The following is a 19,287-nucleotide window of genomic DNA, read 5'->3' on the forward strand; positions in this document are numbered from 1 at the left end:
ACAGCTTGAAAGACGTTTTGGACACTACAGTGAAATTGGTTGAGTTTGTTAAAGCAAGGCCCCTGAACTCTCGTGTATTTTCGGCACTATGCAATGACATGGGCAGTGACCATGTAAGGCTTTTACAACATACAGAAGTGCGCTGGTTATCAAGGGGCAAAGTATTGAAATGTTTTTTTTTTAATTGAGAGACGAGCTCAAAGTTCTTTACTGACCATAATATTTACTTGTCTGACCGCTTGCATGATGACGAGTTTCTCACACGACTGGCCGATCTGGGTGATGTTTTTTCTCACCTGAATGATCTGAATCTAGGATTTCAGGGACTCTCCACAACTATATTCAATATACGGGACAAAATTGAGACTATGATTAAGAAGTTAAAGCTCTTCTCTGTCTGCATAAACAAGGAAAACACACATCATTGTATGATTTTTTGTGTGCAAATGAACTCGAGCTTACGGCCTATGTCAAATGTGATATAGCGAAGCACCTGAGTGAGTTGGATGCACAATTACCTTCCCAAAATACATTTTTTTATTTAACTAGGCAAGTCAGTTAAGAACAAATTCTTATTTACAATGACAGCCTACTGGGGAACAGTGGGTTAACTGCCTTGTTCAGGAAAGAACAACATATCTTTTACCTTGTCAGCTTTCGGTTACTGGCCCAACGCTGTAACCACTTGGCTACCTGCTCCCCGGATGACACAAACAACTGGATTTGTTATCCCTTTCATACCCTGCCTCCAGTCCAGTTACCGATATCTCAACAAGAGAGCCTCATTGAAATTGCAACAAACGGATCTGTGAAAATTTAATTTAATCAGAAGCCACTGCCAACTGCGGTAGATCATTCCATTCTTGTGGGCCGGCTAAGGAGTATTTGTGTCTCTGAGGGACATTGACCTGGTTTTGCTAACTATCTCTCTCAAAGAGTGCAGTGTATAAAGTCAGAACATCTGCTGTCTCAGCCATTGCCGGTCACCAAAGTAGTACCCCAAGGCTCGATCCTAGGCCCCAAGCTCTTCTCAATTTACATCAACAACATAGCTCAGGCATTAGGAAGCGCCCTCATCCATTTATATGCAGATAATACAGTCTTGTACTCAGTCGGCCCCTCCATGGATGTTGTGTTAAACGCTCTACAACAAAGCTTTCTTAGTGTCTAACAAGCTTTCTCTGCCCTTAACCTTGTTCTGATCACCTCCAAAATAAAGGTCATGTGGGATGGTAAGAAGAATGCCTCTCCCCCCACAGGTGTGGTTACTACCTCTGAGGGTTTAGAGCTTGAGGTAGTCACCTCATACAAGTACTTGAGAGTCTGGCTAGACGGTGCACTGTCCTTCTCTCAACACATATCAAAGCTGCAGGCTAATGTTACATCTAGACGTAGTTTGCTCCATTGTAAATGCTCCTCTTTCACCACAGCTGCCAAACTAACCCTGATTCAGATGACTATCCAACCCATGCAAGATTACGGAAAACGTAATTTATAGATCGGCAGGTAAGGGTGCTCTCGAGCGGCTAGATTTTCTTTACCATTCGGCCATCAGATTTGCCACCAATGCTCCTTATAGGACACATCACTGCACTCTATACTCCTCTGTAAACTGGTCATCTCTGTATACCTGTCACAAGACCCACTGGTTGATGCATATTTATAAAACCCTCTAAGGCCTCACTCCCCTCCTACTCATCCTCCACATACAACACCCGTTCTGCCAGTCACATTCTGTTAAAGGTCCCCAAAGCACATCCCCGGGTCACTCCTCTTTTCAGTTCGCTGCAGCTAGCGACTGGAACGAGCTGCAACAAACACTCAAACTGGACAGTTTTATCTCCATGTCTTCATTCAAAGACTCAATCATGGACACTCTTACTGACAGTTGTGGCTACTTCGTATGATGTGCTGTTGTCTCTACCTTCTTGCCCTTTGTACTGTTGTCTGTGCCCAATGATGTTTGTACAAGCTTTTGTGCTGCTACCATGTTGTTGTCATGTTGTGTTAAGAACAAGTTCTTATTTACAATGATGGCCTACCAAAAGGCAAAAGCATGCATGGACGGGGGCTGGGACTAAAAATGTAAATAAAATAAAAATATAGGACAAAACACACATCACCACAAGAGAGACACCACAACACTACATAAAGAGAGACCTAAGACAACAACATAGCATGGCAGCAACACATGATAATACGCTATGGTAGCATGGTAACTGACTTGCCTAGTTAAATAAAAATGAAATAACATAAAAAACATTTATTTTCCAGACTCTGACATTGCACGTTCGGATATTTCTTAATTTCTTAATTTTAATATTGGGGGTTTTGTCTGTGTTATCATGTATTGTGAGTTATTACTGCACTGTTGGAGCTAGAAACATAAGCGTTTCACTGTACCTGCGATAACATCTGCCAAATATGTGTATGCGACCACTAACATTTTATTTAAGAGAATCTTTGGGGGGGGGGGGGGGGGGGGGGGGATTGTGCTGGTAGCCGCTAGATGCAGCTGTAATAAACAGAGAAGTTTATGTTTTCTTCCTACGATTGCTATGACCCCCATCAAACATACGATTCTCAGGACCACTCGTGTGTCTTCTGTTTCCCTCCACAATTCCCATGTCACACAGGACTCATTAGGACAGATTGGACAGGACCAGGCAGAAAAAAATCAGACTGGGGGAAAAAGAACATTAACAATGTTTTCTACACAGAAGATCGTACAAAAATGATGGCCTGATGATCTTCTGAACTTCCCAACACATATCAGATGCATTTCAGTCACTTCAAACCATTCTTCCCTCACATTGAAATACTTTCTGTCAGACTGATTTCTAATAGACTGTCATAGCGACAATTAAAAAACACTGTCCCTTGATAACATAACTTTCTTACATTGTGGGGTTGCAATTTATTTTAAATCAAAATGGGGTTGTGGGCCAAAAAGTTTGGGGCCCCTGATATACCCACACGCACGCACACAAACATACAGAACACACTGATAAGGGTGCAAGTAGGGGGTGTGTGAGGAAACGGTTATAGGTGGGTTGGTCTCCTCTTGTAGTTGTGTAGCAGACAGACACACCATCTCTCAATTTGTCAGCGATACAGTGTTGCTTGAAGAACCAGCCACTGCCCTAACCCAGGCAGAGTGTGTGCGTGCGTATGTGCGTGTTTGTGAGCATGTGTGGTAAAAGGGTCCAAAGGTAGGGTCTTCAAACAGTGTGGCCAGTCTAGGATCTGAAGAAAGGAGCTATTGGAGAGGAGGAGAAGAGTACGGCTACCGAAAGAGGAGGGTTTAGTTGTTCTGAAGACAATCCAGCTCCACCGAGCAGCACACACTTCCATTCTGACCACGGCGGCGATAAAAAAGGGGAATATTAAGAAGAAAAAGAGAAACAGGTAGTTAGTTCCATTCTTTTTCTGCATGCTTGCGTATGCTACCATGTGAGAGTGATGCAAGGTGAGGTCAGGGCCGGGATTCAACCAACGTTAAAAGGGCACTTACACTATAGAATGTGCAGCAGTTACCATGAATGGTGCATTATCGGCTGTATAGTATGCTGCCCTATAATGTGCCTTGCATTAAATCCCGGGCCTAGGTTAGGGTTGCATGCTTTGTTCTTGCAGGTGACACAGCTGTGTGTGTTTGTGTTCCTGTAAATACTGCACTTGCAGGAGGTGCAGGAAAAGCTTGCCATTCACTGTGTGTGTGTGTGTGTATGAACGTATGTATGTGTTTTTGCGTGCTCCTGTGTGTGTATGTGTGTCAGGTAAGAGGTGAGTTGTTGTTGTTGTCACCTTGCATTTGCAGGTGGTGCAGGGTGACCCTGGCATGGGCCACGTGGCACTGCTGAGGCGGGTGATCCCAGCGGGGTCCTGGCAGGTCTGCATGATGTCGTAGGCAATATTGTCTGCCAGACAGGGGTCAGTGACGCAGTGCGGGCAACATTCGCCCTCCGCCAAGGCAGAGTACTTGCACGCCAACACTGGACACGCCAGGGGCCAGCAGTCCACCTCTCCCTCCTAGACAGACAGAGACAGAGAGACAGAGAGACAGAGAGAGAGATTGGAGGAGGATGGAAGAAAAACAAGGGACAATTGTTTGGAACAGTCCTGACTACTATGGGGTATTGTAAGACCATATTGGAAGGATAAAGCTAGGAATACAGAGACAAGTGTCTAAGCAGCTCTCTGATGTGAATCACCTGATGGCTGACATAGTGGGATCAGTACTATGGCTTTGATCACCGACATATACCTAAGCAATAAGGCCCAAGGGGGTGTGGTATATGTCCAATATACCATGACTAAGGGCTGTTCTTAAGCACGACGCAACGCGGAGTGCCTGGACGCAGCCCTTAGCCATGGTATATTGGCCATATAGAACAAACTTCTGAGGTACCTTATTGCTATTATAAACTGGTTACCAATGTAATTAGAGCAGAAAAAAATAAATGTTTTGTCATACCCGTGGTATATGATCTCATATACCACGGGTGTCAGCCAATCAGCATTCAGGGCTCGAATCACCCAGTTTATAATATCCGTTTAATATCACAGGATCACACTGTAGATTCTCTGTCTCTCTTGTTGTGAGTCACTTGAAGGTTTGGCCATAGGCCACAGTAGTGATAGCTGTGTCTAAGGCCTTAGAATGTCTTTCTTCCTTTCCGATGACACTTCAAGGCTGGCTGGGCAAATTAGAATGGTTGTTGGTGCCATGCTGATTCTGGGCTCTGTGTTTCCACGGCAGCATCGCTTAGCTAATTGCACAGCTGTCAGAGCCTAATTATCAGGTCCAGCAGAGTAAAAACGCAGGTGCACTCGCGCACACACACACACACACACACACACACACAAAGGCTAGGCCACCAAAAAATATAATTCTATTTCATATCAAGACGGTAACATCTGCTTTTTCTTCGGTTATCAGGCTTCTTCACAGCCTATCTCATTAGCATGCAAGGATCTGCTTTGTTTCCTGGTAGCCATAATAATTAGCTGGGTGCTGCTCGTGAAAGACACGCAATCAAGATCAGAGGAGACAGGGTGTATTAGCTGATTTATAAAACGACGCAAGTTTCAAGACTTTGTGCTTTTCAGCTAAAATGATTGTACAGAATTCTTGCCACCACCTAAATGTTGAATATTTTGGGGCATACAATCATTGCAGCTCTGCAGATTTTGTTGTGAGGATACAGAATCACTAGACCATTTGTTTTGGTATTGCCCTCAGGTAGCCTGTTTCTGGTCTCAGGTTCAGGAATGGCTGAAAAAGCATAACATTAATCTAAAATTTGCTCCTAGAAATAGCATTAGTGGGAGATCTGGAGAGACCTGGTCAGTCAATTACTAACATACTAATATTCTTAATAAAAATATTTATCTTCAACTCACAATCTGTGGATTCTACTCAAATCAAATCAAATCTTATAAGTCACATGCGCCTAATACAACAAACCTTACAGTGAAATGCTTACTTACGAGCTTACTTATTCGATTAGATGGATAAATTGCATGGTAAACATCACAGCATAGTTGAAAGACATATGGTGTGTAGAAATCTGAAGAGGGTGATCAGTAGAGATAGGTGGGAGGGGCTGAGGGAAGCTGAGGGTTGGGATGTGGAATTGGAGACACGTGGGAGTGGAGTTGTTGGGCTGGAATAGAATGACGGTCAAAGAAAAAATAAGTCAAAATAAAACAAAACAAAAAGTACGTTTGAATGACTGAGGGGCAGCGTTGTTACATCTAATGCCTGTTTGCCTGAGGCTGATGCCGCGCAGGTGTTTGTACACATGCGTATACACACACTCTCATTCAAACGCACACATGTGCACATACACGGACACACACACACACACATGTAAATAGTGTCATACATGCACTCAAATATATTCAGTTGGCCTTGCTGTTATGATTTTTGTTGTCCTCGATGTCTTTAGGTTTTTGCATGGTTGTTTTCTGGTTTCCTTTGTCTTTCTCTTTTGTTTATTTTGTTGGTTGCATTGGGGACGGGGCCTGGGAGGGGACGGGGGGGGGGTCGGGGTTCTTGGGGGTGGGAAATTGAATTCTTTTATGACCATTCATTTTTGGGGGGGGATTGGGGCCGGTGGGGGGTCTCGGATGGTTGAGGGGCAGCTCTCGGGGAACTGTGGGGGGGGCCTTGGAGGGCTGGTAGCCTGGCGGTTGGGAGCTTGGGAGATTGGGCCGGTGGCTGATAGTTTGCTGGTTTTTGACCTTGTGGAAGATCTGTCTAAGTATCCTTGAGCAGGGCGTTGACCCTGGTAGCTTCTGTGGGTCGCTCTGGATGGGAGTCTGTTAGATGACTTAATGTAATGTAAATGTTGAGCGTCTTCACTGCAAGTAGATTGTATGTTTTAATATGGGGGAAAAAAGATCAGAGGAGACATACACATCCTCTTCATCCATGTTGCACAAGTGTAAAACGTGCGTGTGTGAACAAGAGAGTGTTTGTGTACAACAAAGTACACAAGAAGCGTGTGTGTGTGTGTGTGTGTCTGTGTCTGTGTGTCTGTGTGTCTGTGTGTGTGTGTGTGTGTGTGTGTGTATACCAGGCAGCGGCACTGCTGGCAGCTGTAGATCCAGGAGTCTCTGCTGTTGTACAGTGTGTGTCCACTCTGGTGCAGACATTGGCTGGACTTTCTGGAGTCACACTCAGGACAGCAGAACAGGTCTGCCTCGGGGTCCACACAGTCACACTCTGTCCTCCTGCAGAAGGTGCGCCCGTCCTGGGGACAAAGTAAATGCATGGGAATACAAAGGAATGTCAAGGCCATGGCCTGGGTCGGTCCAGCAGTCTATGCCGATGACTTTGGATCACGTACTATGTACGCTGTGAGAATGGGCGCCCGTCCTGGGGACAAAGTAAATGCCCCCCCCCCCTCAAAAAAAATCGAAATAGTTCTATAAGCAAATAATCCTCATTCCCAGCAGGTCTGGAACGTTGAGGCCTTTCTTCCAAATGTCTAATGAACTACTATAAATCAGGCCAGTTACATCCATCCACCCACAAAGTTTGTAAGACTGCAGTTACGTTGTACAAATCGTAATCTTGGCCGGTTTTGCTTGTCAATACTTTTACAGTTTGATTACTGACATTTTCATATTCTTCTAGTGATTGCTTAAATGCCCATGCAAACACATAGACACACAGACATGCACACACATCGGTATGCCTCCTACCCTACCTAACTGCCTACAGTCTTATTTAAACCGTTACACTCACTCCTCCTACAGAAGGCATAAGCATTATAGAGGAAAATACACTTCATTGAGCGAGGCCATTTCCAACAATACTGATGACAATTTGTCATTGACGTTTTAAGAGGAGTGTTTTTAGGAGGTTAGGGTTTTGCTTTGGATATCTGATGACGGCCATGGGTGCAACTCTTTCTACAGAGATTCCAGGCTCTTTATCAGTGCAAACTTCATGATCCATTTTACTGGCCATACTGAGCCTTTGCCAGCTTGGTAATGAGCTCAACAACCCTATATAATTTTAAAAGGCAAATCAGTTAAGAACAAATACTTATTTACAATGACGGCCTACCACAGCCAAACCCAGACGACACTGGGCCAATTGTGCACCGCCCTATGGGACTCCCAATCCCTGCCGGATGTGCTACAGCCAGGATTTGAACCAGGGACTGTACTGACACCTAGACTGCTGCGCCACTCAGGATCCCTCCTGAATAGGCTGTTGCAAAATGTATAAATCTACTTGCATAATGAGTAGCCAATATTTTAATCGGCACGTATTGTCTCGCTACAGTAGCTAGTAACTCTCATGGTGCTAATATCCAAGAGCTTTATTAGCGTTAGCCTTTTAATGTTATGGCTACGGATATGAGTAGCACCGCTAATTTTACTTGGGTGGCTGACTAATGCCATGCAATATCATTCCCATTGTGTGCATTGTAACAATGTTTTGGAATAGCCTTGAAATTAGGCATTTTACAGCAAATGCTGTATTGTTTTATTTACCAAATAAATGCCAAGTTGGTAATGTTAAAACTGCATAGCTTTCAATAATACAAACAACCTCTAATTCAATACAGAATAATACATTTTGGGGCAACCACCCTAAAAATCTGCCTTTCTAGGAGTTGAAATAGTCCTAGACTTTATCTGAGAAACCGCTTAAGGTTGACTGGAATACCTCTGTATGTAGCCCTAAGGTTATATTGCATAATCTTAATCTATTGCATAATCTATATTGCATAATCCAATGCAAGGTTTACATGCTCATGCCGATAGCGATTGACAGCTAGGCTGCAAAAATGTTTACCTTTTTCCCCAAAGAGATTCATGACAATGTAAAATTGTAAACAATGGAAGGTACAAATATATACTTTGATTAGCCAGTGGTAGGCCTATACTTAATACTAAAGCCTGGCAAGTGTCATGAAAAGTCTATAATTAGCATTAGCTTGCACTATTCTGATAACAACTCCCTAGTTCATGTTTACTTGATTAGTTACCCAGTGAGCAAAATTTATCTTGCAAAGACATCTAAAATACATATTTTCCAGATGTTGAAAACAGGTACATTTTTGTTTCTTAAATGTAAGTTGAAAATATATATTTATTTTTTAAAAATCTCTCAAATTGTAATTCCGATTGATATAAAATAGGGCTAGCTTTGTACAATATTTATTATTGCTCCCAACTGTCACATGCACTTAAGTTTGCTTTTTCAAAAGCTTTAGAACTGGTAGTAATCATATTCAATGGTTTTGGACCAACAGAAAAAATGACAGTAACAGTTACAGAAGTGTGTGATATGTGGTTTATCTACCTTAGTTGAATGCACTGACTGTAAGTTGCTCTGGATAAGAGCGTCTGCAGAAAGGCCAAACTGTAAATGTAGAAGTCAACACTTGCAAAGCACACTGGTTATTATTCTAATGAGTTGGTAAAGCTCTTAGTTCTGGTACCGATCCTCATTCTTTCTTCTCTTAACACGTAGAATTTACCCAGAATTGAGCATCTGACCAATTTTACCAGACTTCGGTTCTGGTTTAACCAAGGTTACGTATCAGCTATATAGAAATCTGGTACCTGATGGCACAGTTGATGACATGGCACAAAACCATTGGTTGATGAATGCAACCTCTGAGCAGGGGGACACGACCCACATGTGGTCGGTCCAGACCAAGTCTGAACTAATCATAGACGTCTATGTTTCGCAAGTTTGTACGTCTATGTTTGGGCCAAATAAATCAGTCTGTGGACGTTGAAATCAAAGCCGGTCCGGACCAAATCTAAACCAAACATAGACGCCTATGATTGGTTCAGATTCGGTCCGGTCCGGACGTCTGTGGACATTTTAAATCAAGGCCAGGGCGGACAGACCAAATTTCAGACAAAAATTAACATTCACGGACGTCCGTGTCGGACTGTGCTCACTGGGTAGTTAGCATATCAGTAGCATATCAGTTGCATGTCACAGGCTGAAGTGAGATCTTTGTGTTGGATACCATTTTCAGATCAGGTGTTGGAGCCTTATAGAGAAAGCCAGGCTGTGAGAGCCACTACACAAATCAGGTGTTGAAGTCGTGCAGAGAGCTGGGCTTTGGCTACTGGACCTACTGCAGAGGCACAGAACCGGACAAAAGCTGCAGCACAGATACCTGAGGCTAAACAGAGACAGCAGCCGAGGTACATAGACCTCACTCACAGTCCTCCCTTCCTCCCTCTCTTTTCCTCTCTCTGTTGCCTGTACTTTATGTCTCGAGTTATATAACGTCAATTATTATTATTATGTCAAACGGTGTACTCCTCCTCTCTCTCCGTTCTCCTGTGTCTCTCTTCGCATCTTTCAGTGTTGCGCCATCTTCTTCTCCCTCTGTATTTCTCGGTGTCATACAACTTCTCCCCCCCTCCCTCTATCTCATGCTCAGTTGTAGCTCTATCTCACTGCCACTCCTACTCCTTGCTCTCGCCATAGCAGTAGCAGAAGGATGAATCCTTCAGTCACAATACTGCAGGTGTTTTTGATCTGAGCTGTGACATCCTCATCAACGATCGGATAGTGCATCTCAGGCCGGGATTCAATCTAAGGCTTGTTATGGAACTGCGCACTGGACAGCTGACAATTTGACTTTTAAAAAGGAATTTACACTTGAGCCGACAGGCGCAGCGTTTACCATGTCAAGCAGAGAGCAGCACACTAGAGGTCTTCACGGGTCCAAAAAGTTGTACCCGTTTCAAAATGGACCTGGGGCTTTCCCACCTGAACCCGATATGCATAAATACATTCTTAATGTAGGAGGGAGAGAGGAGGGAGGAGGAGGAGGAGGGAGAGAAAGATGAGACAGCAACCAACCAACAAGCCAACTTGCGCTATAGTAGACTAATAGCTGCCATAACTAGGTTATTTATCATCCAATCTTATTATGTAGTACCCATCTTCACTGCATCAAACTGGGAGAAGATAGTTAAGTAGGGGGGAGGGAAGGGGATGTTCTACTAAGCTATATGGCATTTTTTAAGAAACTCATACCAGGGATCGTTTCGCTAATGAAAAAAAATATATAGTTATTATTTGCTGAAGAAAAACTAAATTGGGCCAAACTGCTATTAGCCCATGCAAATGCATTGAATAACCGATTCATTACCTGGAACAACAGACAGTCCCAAACAAATATCAAAAGTAAGTTTGTGCTGAAGTGTCTCTCCTATCTCTGAGAGATATAAGAAAGAAAACATTATTATTTGTTCTTCATGTATTTAAGCCCATATTTTGGCATTAAACAGTCTCCATATATACAATACTTCCATTCATTTTTTAAACCGATACTGGGCGACCTTCAATGAGTCTTGTGAGGTCAGTGGGCGTCCTAGTGCAAAAGATGTACATGTTTGTGAGAGCCTCACCTTTGCCCAGAGGGGTAATGGTAGTGTGTAGCTGAAACGGTTTCGGACACTACAGACAGAAGTTAGCAGATTAGCTGTACCGACTTCACATGAGTCTCCTGACACTTGTGGTAGTAAAGCAAAACTGAGAACGCCATAATAGTTTGTTGGCCATTTGGATGACACAGACAATTTTATTGAGAAGACCGATTTTCGGGATGTCTCAGCATCTAACAAACGTCACTCTCGCTCTGTCACCTTTCAACAAAAATGTGGAAGTGCGGCAGATGCGGTGGATTGAGACGAATCCAATACAAAAAAACGTATCTCTAGCTTAAGCTGACAGATTTTTATGGGGATTTCGTATTATGCTAATTCGATTTCCATGCGAGTGCAGACATCGACCGTCGCTAGTTAACGTTTGCTAGCTAGGCTAATTGAGCAGTCCTGATTTTGCCACTCTTTTTTAGATTTTGTCTAGTCTTATTCATTTTAACTGAAATATCATTAAGTACTAGTTACATTTTCGTCATCTGAATAGATTTAGTCTAGTTATTGTCGAAACAAAATGTGTCAACTAAAGGCCCTTTCATTTGAGTTCCATTTAACTTATAGTAAACATAAATAATTGACTTCCATGTGCACAAACATACGTAGCCTTGTCCTGCATCACATCCTATTCACTTCCTAACAGCAGAAATATGACAAACATATATAAGACTAACATTATATAAGACATATCTGGCCATTGTTTTCCAAAAAGTAGAATGGGAGCTGATGACTTTGACTGGGAGCTAATGATTGTTCTGCCCATTGATGTGGCCGAATCACTAAACCTCGAGTCCAAATCGAGTCCCAAGCCCCCTGTCCTCAAGTCCAAGTCAAGTCACGCATCCCTATGGCTGAAGTCCAAGTCCCAGTGCTCGAGTCCTGGTCCAAGTGCTCAAGTCTGAGTCACTGGCTCCACATTAACTCAAAATAAAGTTATTTACCCAGTCAGATATAGCATAGTGGCAAGAGAAATTGCGTCAATTCATTGTTTGCTATGCCTTTTCCCTTTTTATGTGCAACCAAATGTTTGCATATAGGCTACTGATGTTACCAGGGTCACATTCAGTTGAAAAACGTTCTTGAACGTTGCAGATAGAAAATCCATGAATAGAGACGACCTTATTCCTTATTCAACATGTCAGAGGCATTTTTGTTCTACATAGCATATTTCTATCTGAAGCCATTGCCTCCCGCTGAACGCGCTCCACGTCGTTAGCTATAGCCAGCTAATGAGGTAACATGACTGAACAGTGTAGCCTAAACACATTATTAATGGTCCGGTCCACAAGTAGCCAAGTTTTTAGAACGGCCCACGATATGTTTTACGAAAACACAATAAAATAAAAAAAACTTAGCGCCGATATTATGGGTCGTAACTTTTGAACGGTAGCCAAAGGGCTAGAATCAAGCCATTTTCTGCGAGGAAAAAAGAAGGAGACTTGGCTACGGTGGCTACATAGTCTGTATATGAAATGCAGTGTGAAAAGTGGGAGGGTTGAGCGTGACTACCAATTCAAAGGCAGACTACTTTTCTATAGCCTACTCTAAGGAGAGAAGAACATAGCTAGACTGCACTTTTATGATGAAAGTCAATTCTGCTATTGTTTTTTATTTCCTAATGCAGCTTGTGTTTCTTAACCAGGCAAAGGTTAGCAAACTAGAAGGCTGGTGTGACTGGTTAGCTAAGGTGAAGCAAGGACCGCCTGAGCGATGTGTGTAATTGGAGGCCAAGCCGAGCCTGTCAGCCCACACTCCTTGTATCAATCCAATTTATTCATAACGCCCTTTTTACAGCAGCAGATATCACCACTTCATTGCTCCAGACCAGCGCAAGGGGGAGTTAGAGCACTGATTATGCTTTTGGGTCCTACTGTGTCTCTAACTGACATTGAATGGGCGACATAAACCTAAATAGAAACTGGTAATTGTGCACGACTTCAGTATTAGTTACTAAAACTGTTGTTACACTAAGGTTTTTATTATTTTATTAGGATGATTTTGCTATTGCTGTAGTACTGTAGTACTGCCAGCAGCATACCACCCTGCATACCACTACTGGCTTGCTTCTGAAGCTAAGCAGGGTTGGTCCTGGTCAGGCCCTGGAAGGGAGACCAGATGCTGCTGGAAGTGGTGTTGGAGGGCCAGTAGGAGGCACTCTTTCCTCTGGTCTAAAAAATATCCCACTGCCCCAGGGCAGTAATTGGGGACACTGCCCTGTGTAGGGTGCCGTCTTTCGGATGGGACGTTAAACGGGTGTCCTGACTCTCTGAGGTCATTAAAGATCCCATGGCACTTATCGTAAGAGTAGGGGTGTTAACCCCGGTGTCCTGGCTAAATTCCCAATCTGGCCCTCAAACCATCATGGTCACCTAATAATCCCCAGTTTACAATTGGCTCATTCATCCCCCTCCTCTCCCCTGTAACTATTCCCCAGGTCGTTGCTGCAAATGAGAACGTGTTCTCAGTCAACTTACCTGGTAAAATAACGGTAAAATAAAAAAATAAATAAAACTGTAGCCCACTCCTGACCAGTCACGTTGTACGTTGCCTGAGTGGTGCAAAGTTCTAAAACACTGCATAGTAGTACAAGCTGTGTTGCTAAAGATGCTAGTTCAATACCCGTGCCGGCCTCGACTGGGAGAACCATGAGATGGGAGCGAGGTGTCCTTTCCACTGATCAACATAACATGCGCTGTTCATCTGCGCTGCTAATATTAATTGTACTTATCACTGAAAAGCTCCAAATCTCTCCAAAAATGATTGTCCAGTCCATTTAGTAGTCGCATAGTCAATTTTGTCTCGTTATAGTAAACTGAAATGAATGTATTATTTGTTGTTTAGTTCTATATTTTTTCAGGGTTTATTTAGTCAGTTATAGTCTCGTCAATTGCCACTGAAAAATAGGTGTTTGACACAATATTTTGGTCACTATTTTTGTTGACGAAATCAACACTGTAATTGAGTCTGCTGTGCATGCGCTTTCTAATCCGACAGTTACATACAACGACAACTCCCTTCAGAATATTTAGCGGCAGCCTATCTATTGGCTCTTGGTCGTTGTAGCCTATCCTTCTCCCCTAACTTTTCATTCCGTCATTTTAATTCCATCTTCAATTGATTAGATATTTCCTAACTATTGCCCCACACAGAGGCTCCAAGACTATTGCCTGATTTATGACTGGCCAACAACAAGCCACATGTGCCACTATCGTGAAAAGCAAGAGCATCAGCATAAATAATAAAATAATAAAATAATCACTCTCTACTGCAGCAGTCCCGTCCAGATCTGTATGGGTCCTTCCAGACAAGTCAGTTACAATTGCGCATACCCGAGACTCGTGACAACCATATCAGATCCAACCCAGACCCGTGACATTATTTAGAACTCTGGATCCGGACCCGCTCGTGAACTCCTCTACAGTACACGCCTCCCAACTGTACTGGGACCTGATAAACCCAGTGTGTCAAACTAATTTAGCAAACAATAGACCTCGATCCATCACTTTTGGAATTGGTTATCCTTCCTGACTGTCTAGCTTTTGTTTTTAGCTGACTGTTAGCAAGCTGGACAGAGTAAAGACACTATAAATGTAGGTCTATCTTTATTTCTTCTCAGTTCCGATTTTGTTTTATTCATTTTAAATGTTGATTAAGATTGTCATCGTCCCCCACCCGAAAAAAAAACAACAGCAAAGAGTTTGAGTGTACGTGTGTGTGTGTGTGACAGAGTGGAAGTGTGTGTCGTTATCTGGGTTCTTTCTCTGTCTTGACTTTATGAGGTAAGTGTGTGTGATGTGACAGTGGGAACCCAGATGTGAGTGTGTATGCAGATGGTTGTTTCATCTATGTGACTGTGGATGTCTTTCTGTATTTTCTTGCTTTGTTCCTGTTTACTAGTTCGTAACCACTAACAAAGTAGTTGTGAGGTGGAGATGGGTGTATGTCAGAAAAGCTATATATTGTTTGTGTGTGTACACATGCATGCATGTGTTTGTGTAAACACAGTGATGTGTTAATGTGAGTGCGTTCTTGGATGAGCGTTGGCTCACATGTAGGTGTGGTGTGTGTGTGTTAGTCTTACACTGCAGGAGCAGAGGGAGCAGTGTGTGGGTGTGTGTTAGTGTTTTGGGAAAGGGGAAAGGGGGATACCTAGACCAGTTGTACCACTGAATGCCTTCAACTGAAATGTGTCTTTCGCATTCAACCCAATCCCTCTGAATCAGAGAGGTGTGGGGGGCTGCCTTAATGTGTGTGTGTGTGTGTGTTAGCCCTACCTTGCAGGAGCAGAGGGAGCATCGGTCCAGGCTGAGGTTCCACTCCTGTCCGTTGTGTTTGAGGCCCTCCTCGTGAAGACAGTCTCCACTGCAAGCCGGTCCAGATGTGCACATACAGTCAAAACCACCCGGAAGGTTCACACACACACTGTCGTTCCAGCAGGTGTGTGTCTGTGTGGCGCACTCATCAACGTCTGAAACAGAGAATAGCTGTTTCACCTATCAAAAACAAGAATGTGTGACTTTTTCGCTACACCATTTCCCACTTTACTTTATCTCCTACCTGTTCTTCCAGTGTTTAGTTTAGCTGTTGCAAATGCAACACGGGAGTGTGCCAAGAGACCGAGCATATCAACATGAATAAAACCCTGCAACAATGTTACAATATACGGAATGCACCTGAAATCTTCAAAGGATTTTTTTTTTTTTTAAATGTATTTTTTACCACCTTAACTAATAATTGCATTTTACCCAGTGACACCAGCGGCAGAGAGAAGAGAGAAAAAAGGTACGCTCTGACCGGAATTTATTGTAAGTGGGACACATTATTTGCATAAACTAAATTAAATGAAATTGACGTCAGGGAGAGACACACACTGTAAAACATTTCATGGTGTTTCAACTAATTATTATTAAGTAACTGGTTCTACAGCATTTTTTTTTGTTTACTACATTTTTCTGTCAGTGTCAAACCTGAATTTAAATGTTGTAGTTGGTCCAAACGTAGCTCCAATTTAAAATGGCATGTTTTCTCAATTTATCTCATGTGTTTATTCAACTAGAAATTATTATTATTTCTTAACGAAAAAAAGCCTGTCGAACTAGTTACTGAATAAATGAATAATTAGACATGTCATACTAAAATGTACTTGTTCACTAAATTCAAATAATCAAAAGAAAGCAGACAAATGACAACACAAATCAATTTTTTCCAACTCAACCTGTATTTTGCAACATTCCATTACCAAAGTAATTCTCAGGCAACACTATAAGCAAAATATTCTCAGGATGAAAAAAAGTAAAGTGCTTCAATAAATACATTTACAGTTCGTTTCGCTATACGCTAAAACCACATTCAAATAACATGGCCGCTAAACATTCCAGGATTAGGCTACACTTAACCCAATGAGTCCCACGCCGGTGTCATTTTGGAGTTCCCTCTGGGGCTGGGGATTTTTTTTTAAACAAAAATGTATGTAGAGTCCTAATGGTTTGAGCTACAAACTATTAAACGCTATCTATGAAAAGCTAAGACTCTCATGAACATGCACATGTGTAACATGTTTTGCTCTATAAGGCTCACAAGCTACGCAATAGTCATTAGGAGCTAAGGGGTTATTCTACATATAGCATTGGAAATCCCAGAACATGTCTATAATACTGTAATAAGCTCACATAGCGGTCACAAACTCCAAACAGCTGTCACTGACTATTGGATATTCATTTCCCACTGAGCAAACCATTTCTGTACTTATAGTATCCACAAAACTTCATTTTTTTTTGTTTTTTTGCTTTGGCAGACTTTTTAAAATAAAACTTGTCAATAAAACTCATGAATGTAACTTTTACCGCTTAAATGTAGTGTCCCTTAATTAGGGGACCTTCAATACATTTTTAATTCAATGTCATCGAAAATAAGAAAATGTAGCCCCTATCCGTGAAAGCTGGGGGTCTTTGTTTTCCAGCCGTGTCATACTATCTTTGTTGCAACGTGGTACCATATATGGGCATATGCCATTAAAGGGGGGGAAGGATCTGAACGAAAGTTTACTTAATTTCTACCAGCATGTCACATGTGCAACCAGAGGGGAAAAAACTCTAGACCACCTTTACTCCACACACAGAGACACATACAAAGCTCTCCCTCACCCTCCATTTGGCAAATCTGACCATAATTATATCCTCCTGATTCCTAAAAAAAATCTAAATCAGGAAGTACCAGTGACTCGCTCAATATGCAAGTGGTCAGATGACGCGAATGCTACGCTACAGGACTGTTTTGCTAGCACAGACTGGAATATGTTCCGGGATTCATCCAACCAGCTTCATCAAAACCGGAAGCCATGGATTACAGGCAACATCCGCACTGAGATAAAGGCTAGAGCTGCTGCTTTCAAGGAGCGGGACACTAATTCGGATGCTTATAAGAAATTACGCTGTGCCCTCAGACGAACCATCATATAGGCAAAGCGTAAATACAGGACTAAGATTGAATCCTACTACACCGGCTCTGGCAGGGATTGAAAACTATTACGGACTACAAAAGGAAACCCAGCCGTGAGCTGCCCAGTTATGCAAGCCTATCAGAAGAGATAAATGCCTTTAATGCTCGCTTTGAGGTAAGCAACACTGAAGCATGCATGAGAGCACCAGATGTTCCAGACTGTGTGATCACACACTCTTTAGCCAATACCTTTAAACAAGTCAACATTCACAAAGCCGCGGGGCCAGACGGATTACCAGGACGTGTATTCAACGCATGTGCACACCAACTGGTCAGTGTCTTAACTGACATTTTCAACCATTCCCTGGCTGAGTCTGCAATACCAACATGTCTCAAATAGCGAAGGTAACCTGCCTAAATGATTACCGCCCGTAGCACTCACGTTGGTAGCCATGAAGTGCTTAGAAAGGCTGGTCATGGCTCACATCAACACCATCAACACCAAACCCTAGACCCACTACAATTAGCATACCGTCCCAACATATCCACAGATGACGCAATCTAAATTGCACTCCACACTGCCCTTTCCACCTGGACAAAAGGAGCCCCTTTCTGTGAATGCTGTTCTTTGACTACAGTTCAGCGTTCAACACCATAGTACCCACAAAGCTCATCACTAAGCTAAGGACCCTGGGACTAAACACCTCCCTCTGCAACTTCCTGATGGGCCGCCCCCAGGTGGTAACGGTAGGCAAAAACACATCTGCCACATTCATCCTTGACACTGGGGCCCCTCAGGGGTGCATGCTTAGTCCCCTCCCTCATCCCTGTTCACCCAAGACTGCGTGGCCAAGCACGACTCCAACACGATCATTAAGTTTGCTGACGACACAACAGTGGTAGGCCTGATCACCAACAATGATGAGACAGCCAATAGGGAGGAGGTCAGAACAGGTAATGGTGTGGTGCCCAGAACAAACATCTCTCTCTCAATGTGAGCAAGACAAATGAGCTGATCGTGGACTATAGGAAAATGAGGATCGAACAGGCCCCCATTAACATCGACGGGACTGAAGTGAAGTGGGTTGAGAGTTAAGTTATTTGGTGTCCACATCACCAACAAACTATCATGGTCCAAACACCCCAAGACAGTTGTGAAGAGGGCACGACAACACCTTTTCCCCCTCAGGAGACTGAAAAGATTTGCCATGGGTTCCCAGAAACTCAAAAAGTTCTACAGCTGCACCATCGAAGGCATACTGACCAGTTGCATCTGACCGTAAGGCGCTACAGAGGGTAATGCGTAGGGCCCAGTACATCACTGGGGCCAAGCTCCCTGACATCCAGGACTCTATTCTAGGCGGTGTCAGAGGAAGGCTCAAAAAATTGTCAAAGACTCCAGTCACCCAAGTCAAATACTGTTCTCTCTGATACCACGTACCGGGGCACCAAGTCTAGGACCAAAAGGCTCCTTAAAAGCTTCTACCCCCAAGCCATAAGACTGCTGAACAACTAAACTAATCAAATGGCCAGCCGGACTATTTACATTAACCCCCTCCCCACTTTGTTTTTATACTGCTGCTACTTGCAGTGTATATCTATGCAGTCACTTTACAAATTACCTCGACTAACCTGTACCCCCTCTTAATGAATCGGTACCCCCTGTATATAGCTTCGTCATTGTTGTGTACATTTATTGTGTTACTTTTGGATTTAATAAAACATTTTTTTACTTTAGTTTAGTTAATATAATTTTTGCCCTGTAAACAATGGGAGGATGTGGTAATTCTTAAAACTGCATTGTTGGTTAAGGGCTTGTGAGTAACTATTTTACGGTAAGGTCACACCTGTTGTATTCAGCGCATGTGACAAATGACATTTGATTTGAGCATGGTATGTTAATGAAGA

General features: G+C 42.9%; 1 protein-coding gene across 2 annotated transcripts in view; it reads right to left on the reverse strand.

The window, feature by feature from the left end:
- Positions 1-2,475: 2,475 nt before the first annotated feature.
- LOC129834291 (protein kinase C-binding protein NELL1-like) overlaps positions 2,476-19,287 on the reverse strand; it is a 466,854-nt gene continuing 450,042 nt past the window's right edge. For both annotated transcript variants that reach the window (XM_055899150.1, XM_055899149.1), the window contains 4 exons: positions 15,216-15,409; positions 6,585-6,761; positions 3,808-4,032; positions 2,476-3,355 (listed from right to left, as the gene is read on the reverse strand). In XM_055899150.1, the coding sequence (XP_055755125.1) occupies positions 3,305-3,355; positions 3,808-4,032; positions 6,585-6,761; positions 15,216-15,409 (647 nt within the window). In that variant the 3' untranslated portion in view covers positions 2,476-3,304. The remainder of the gene's footprint in view (positions 3,356-3,807; positions 4,033-6,584; positions 6,762-15,215; positions 15,410-19,287) is intronic.

The sequence above is a fragment of the Salvelinus fontinalis genome, chromosome 35 (genome assembly GCF_029448725.1).
Source record: "Salvelinus fontinalis isolate EN_2023a chromosome 35, ASM2944872v1, whole genome shotgun sequence".
Lineage (NCBI taxonomy): Eukaryota > Metazoa > Chordata > Actinopteri > Salmoniformes > Salmonidae > Salvelinus > Salvelinus fontinalis.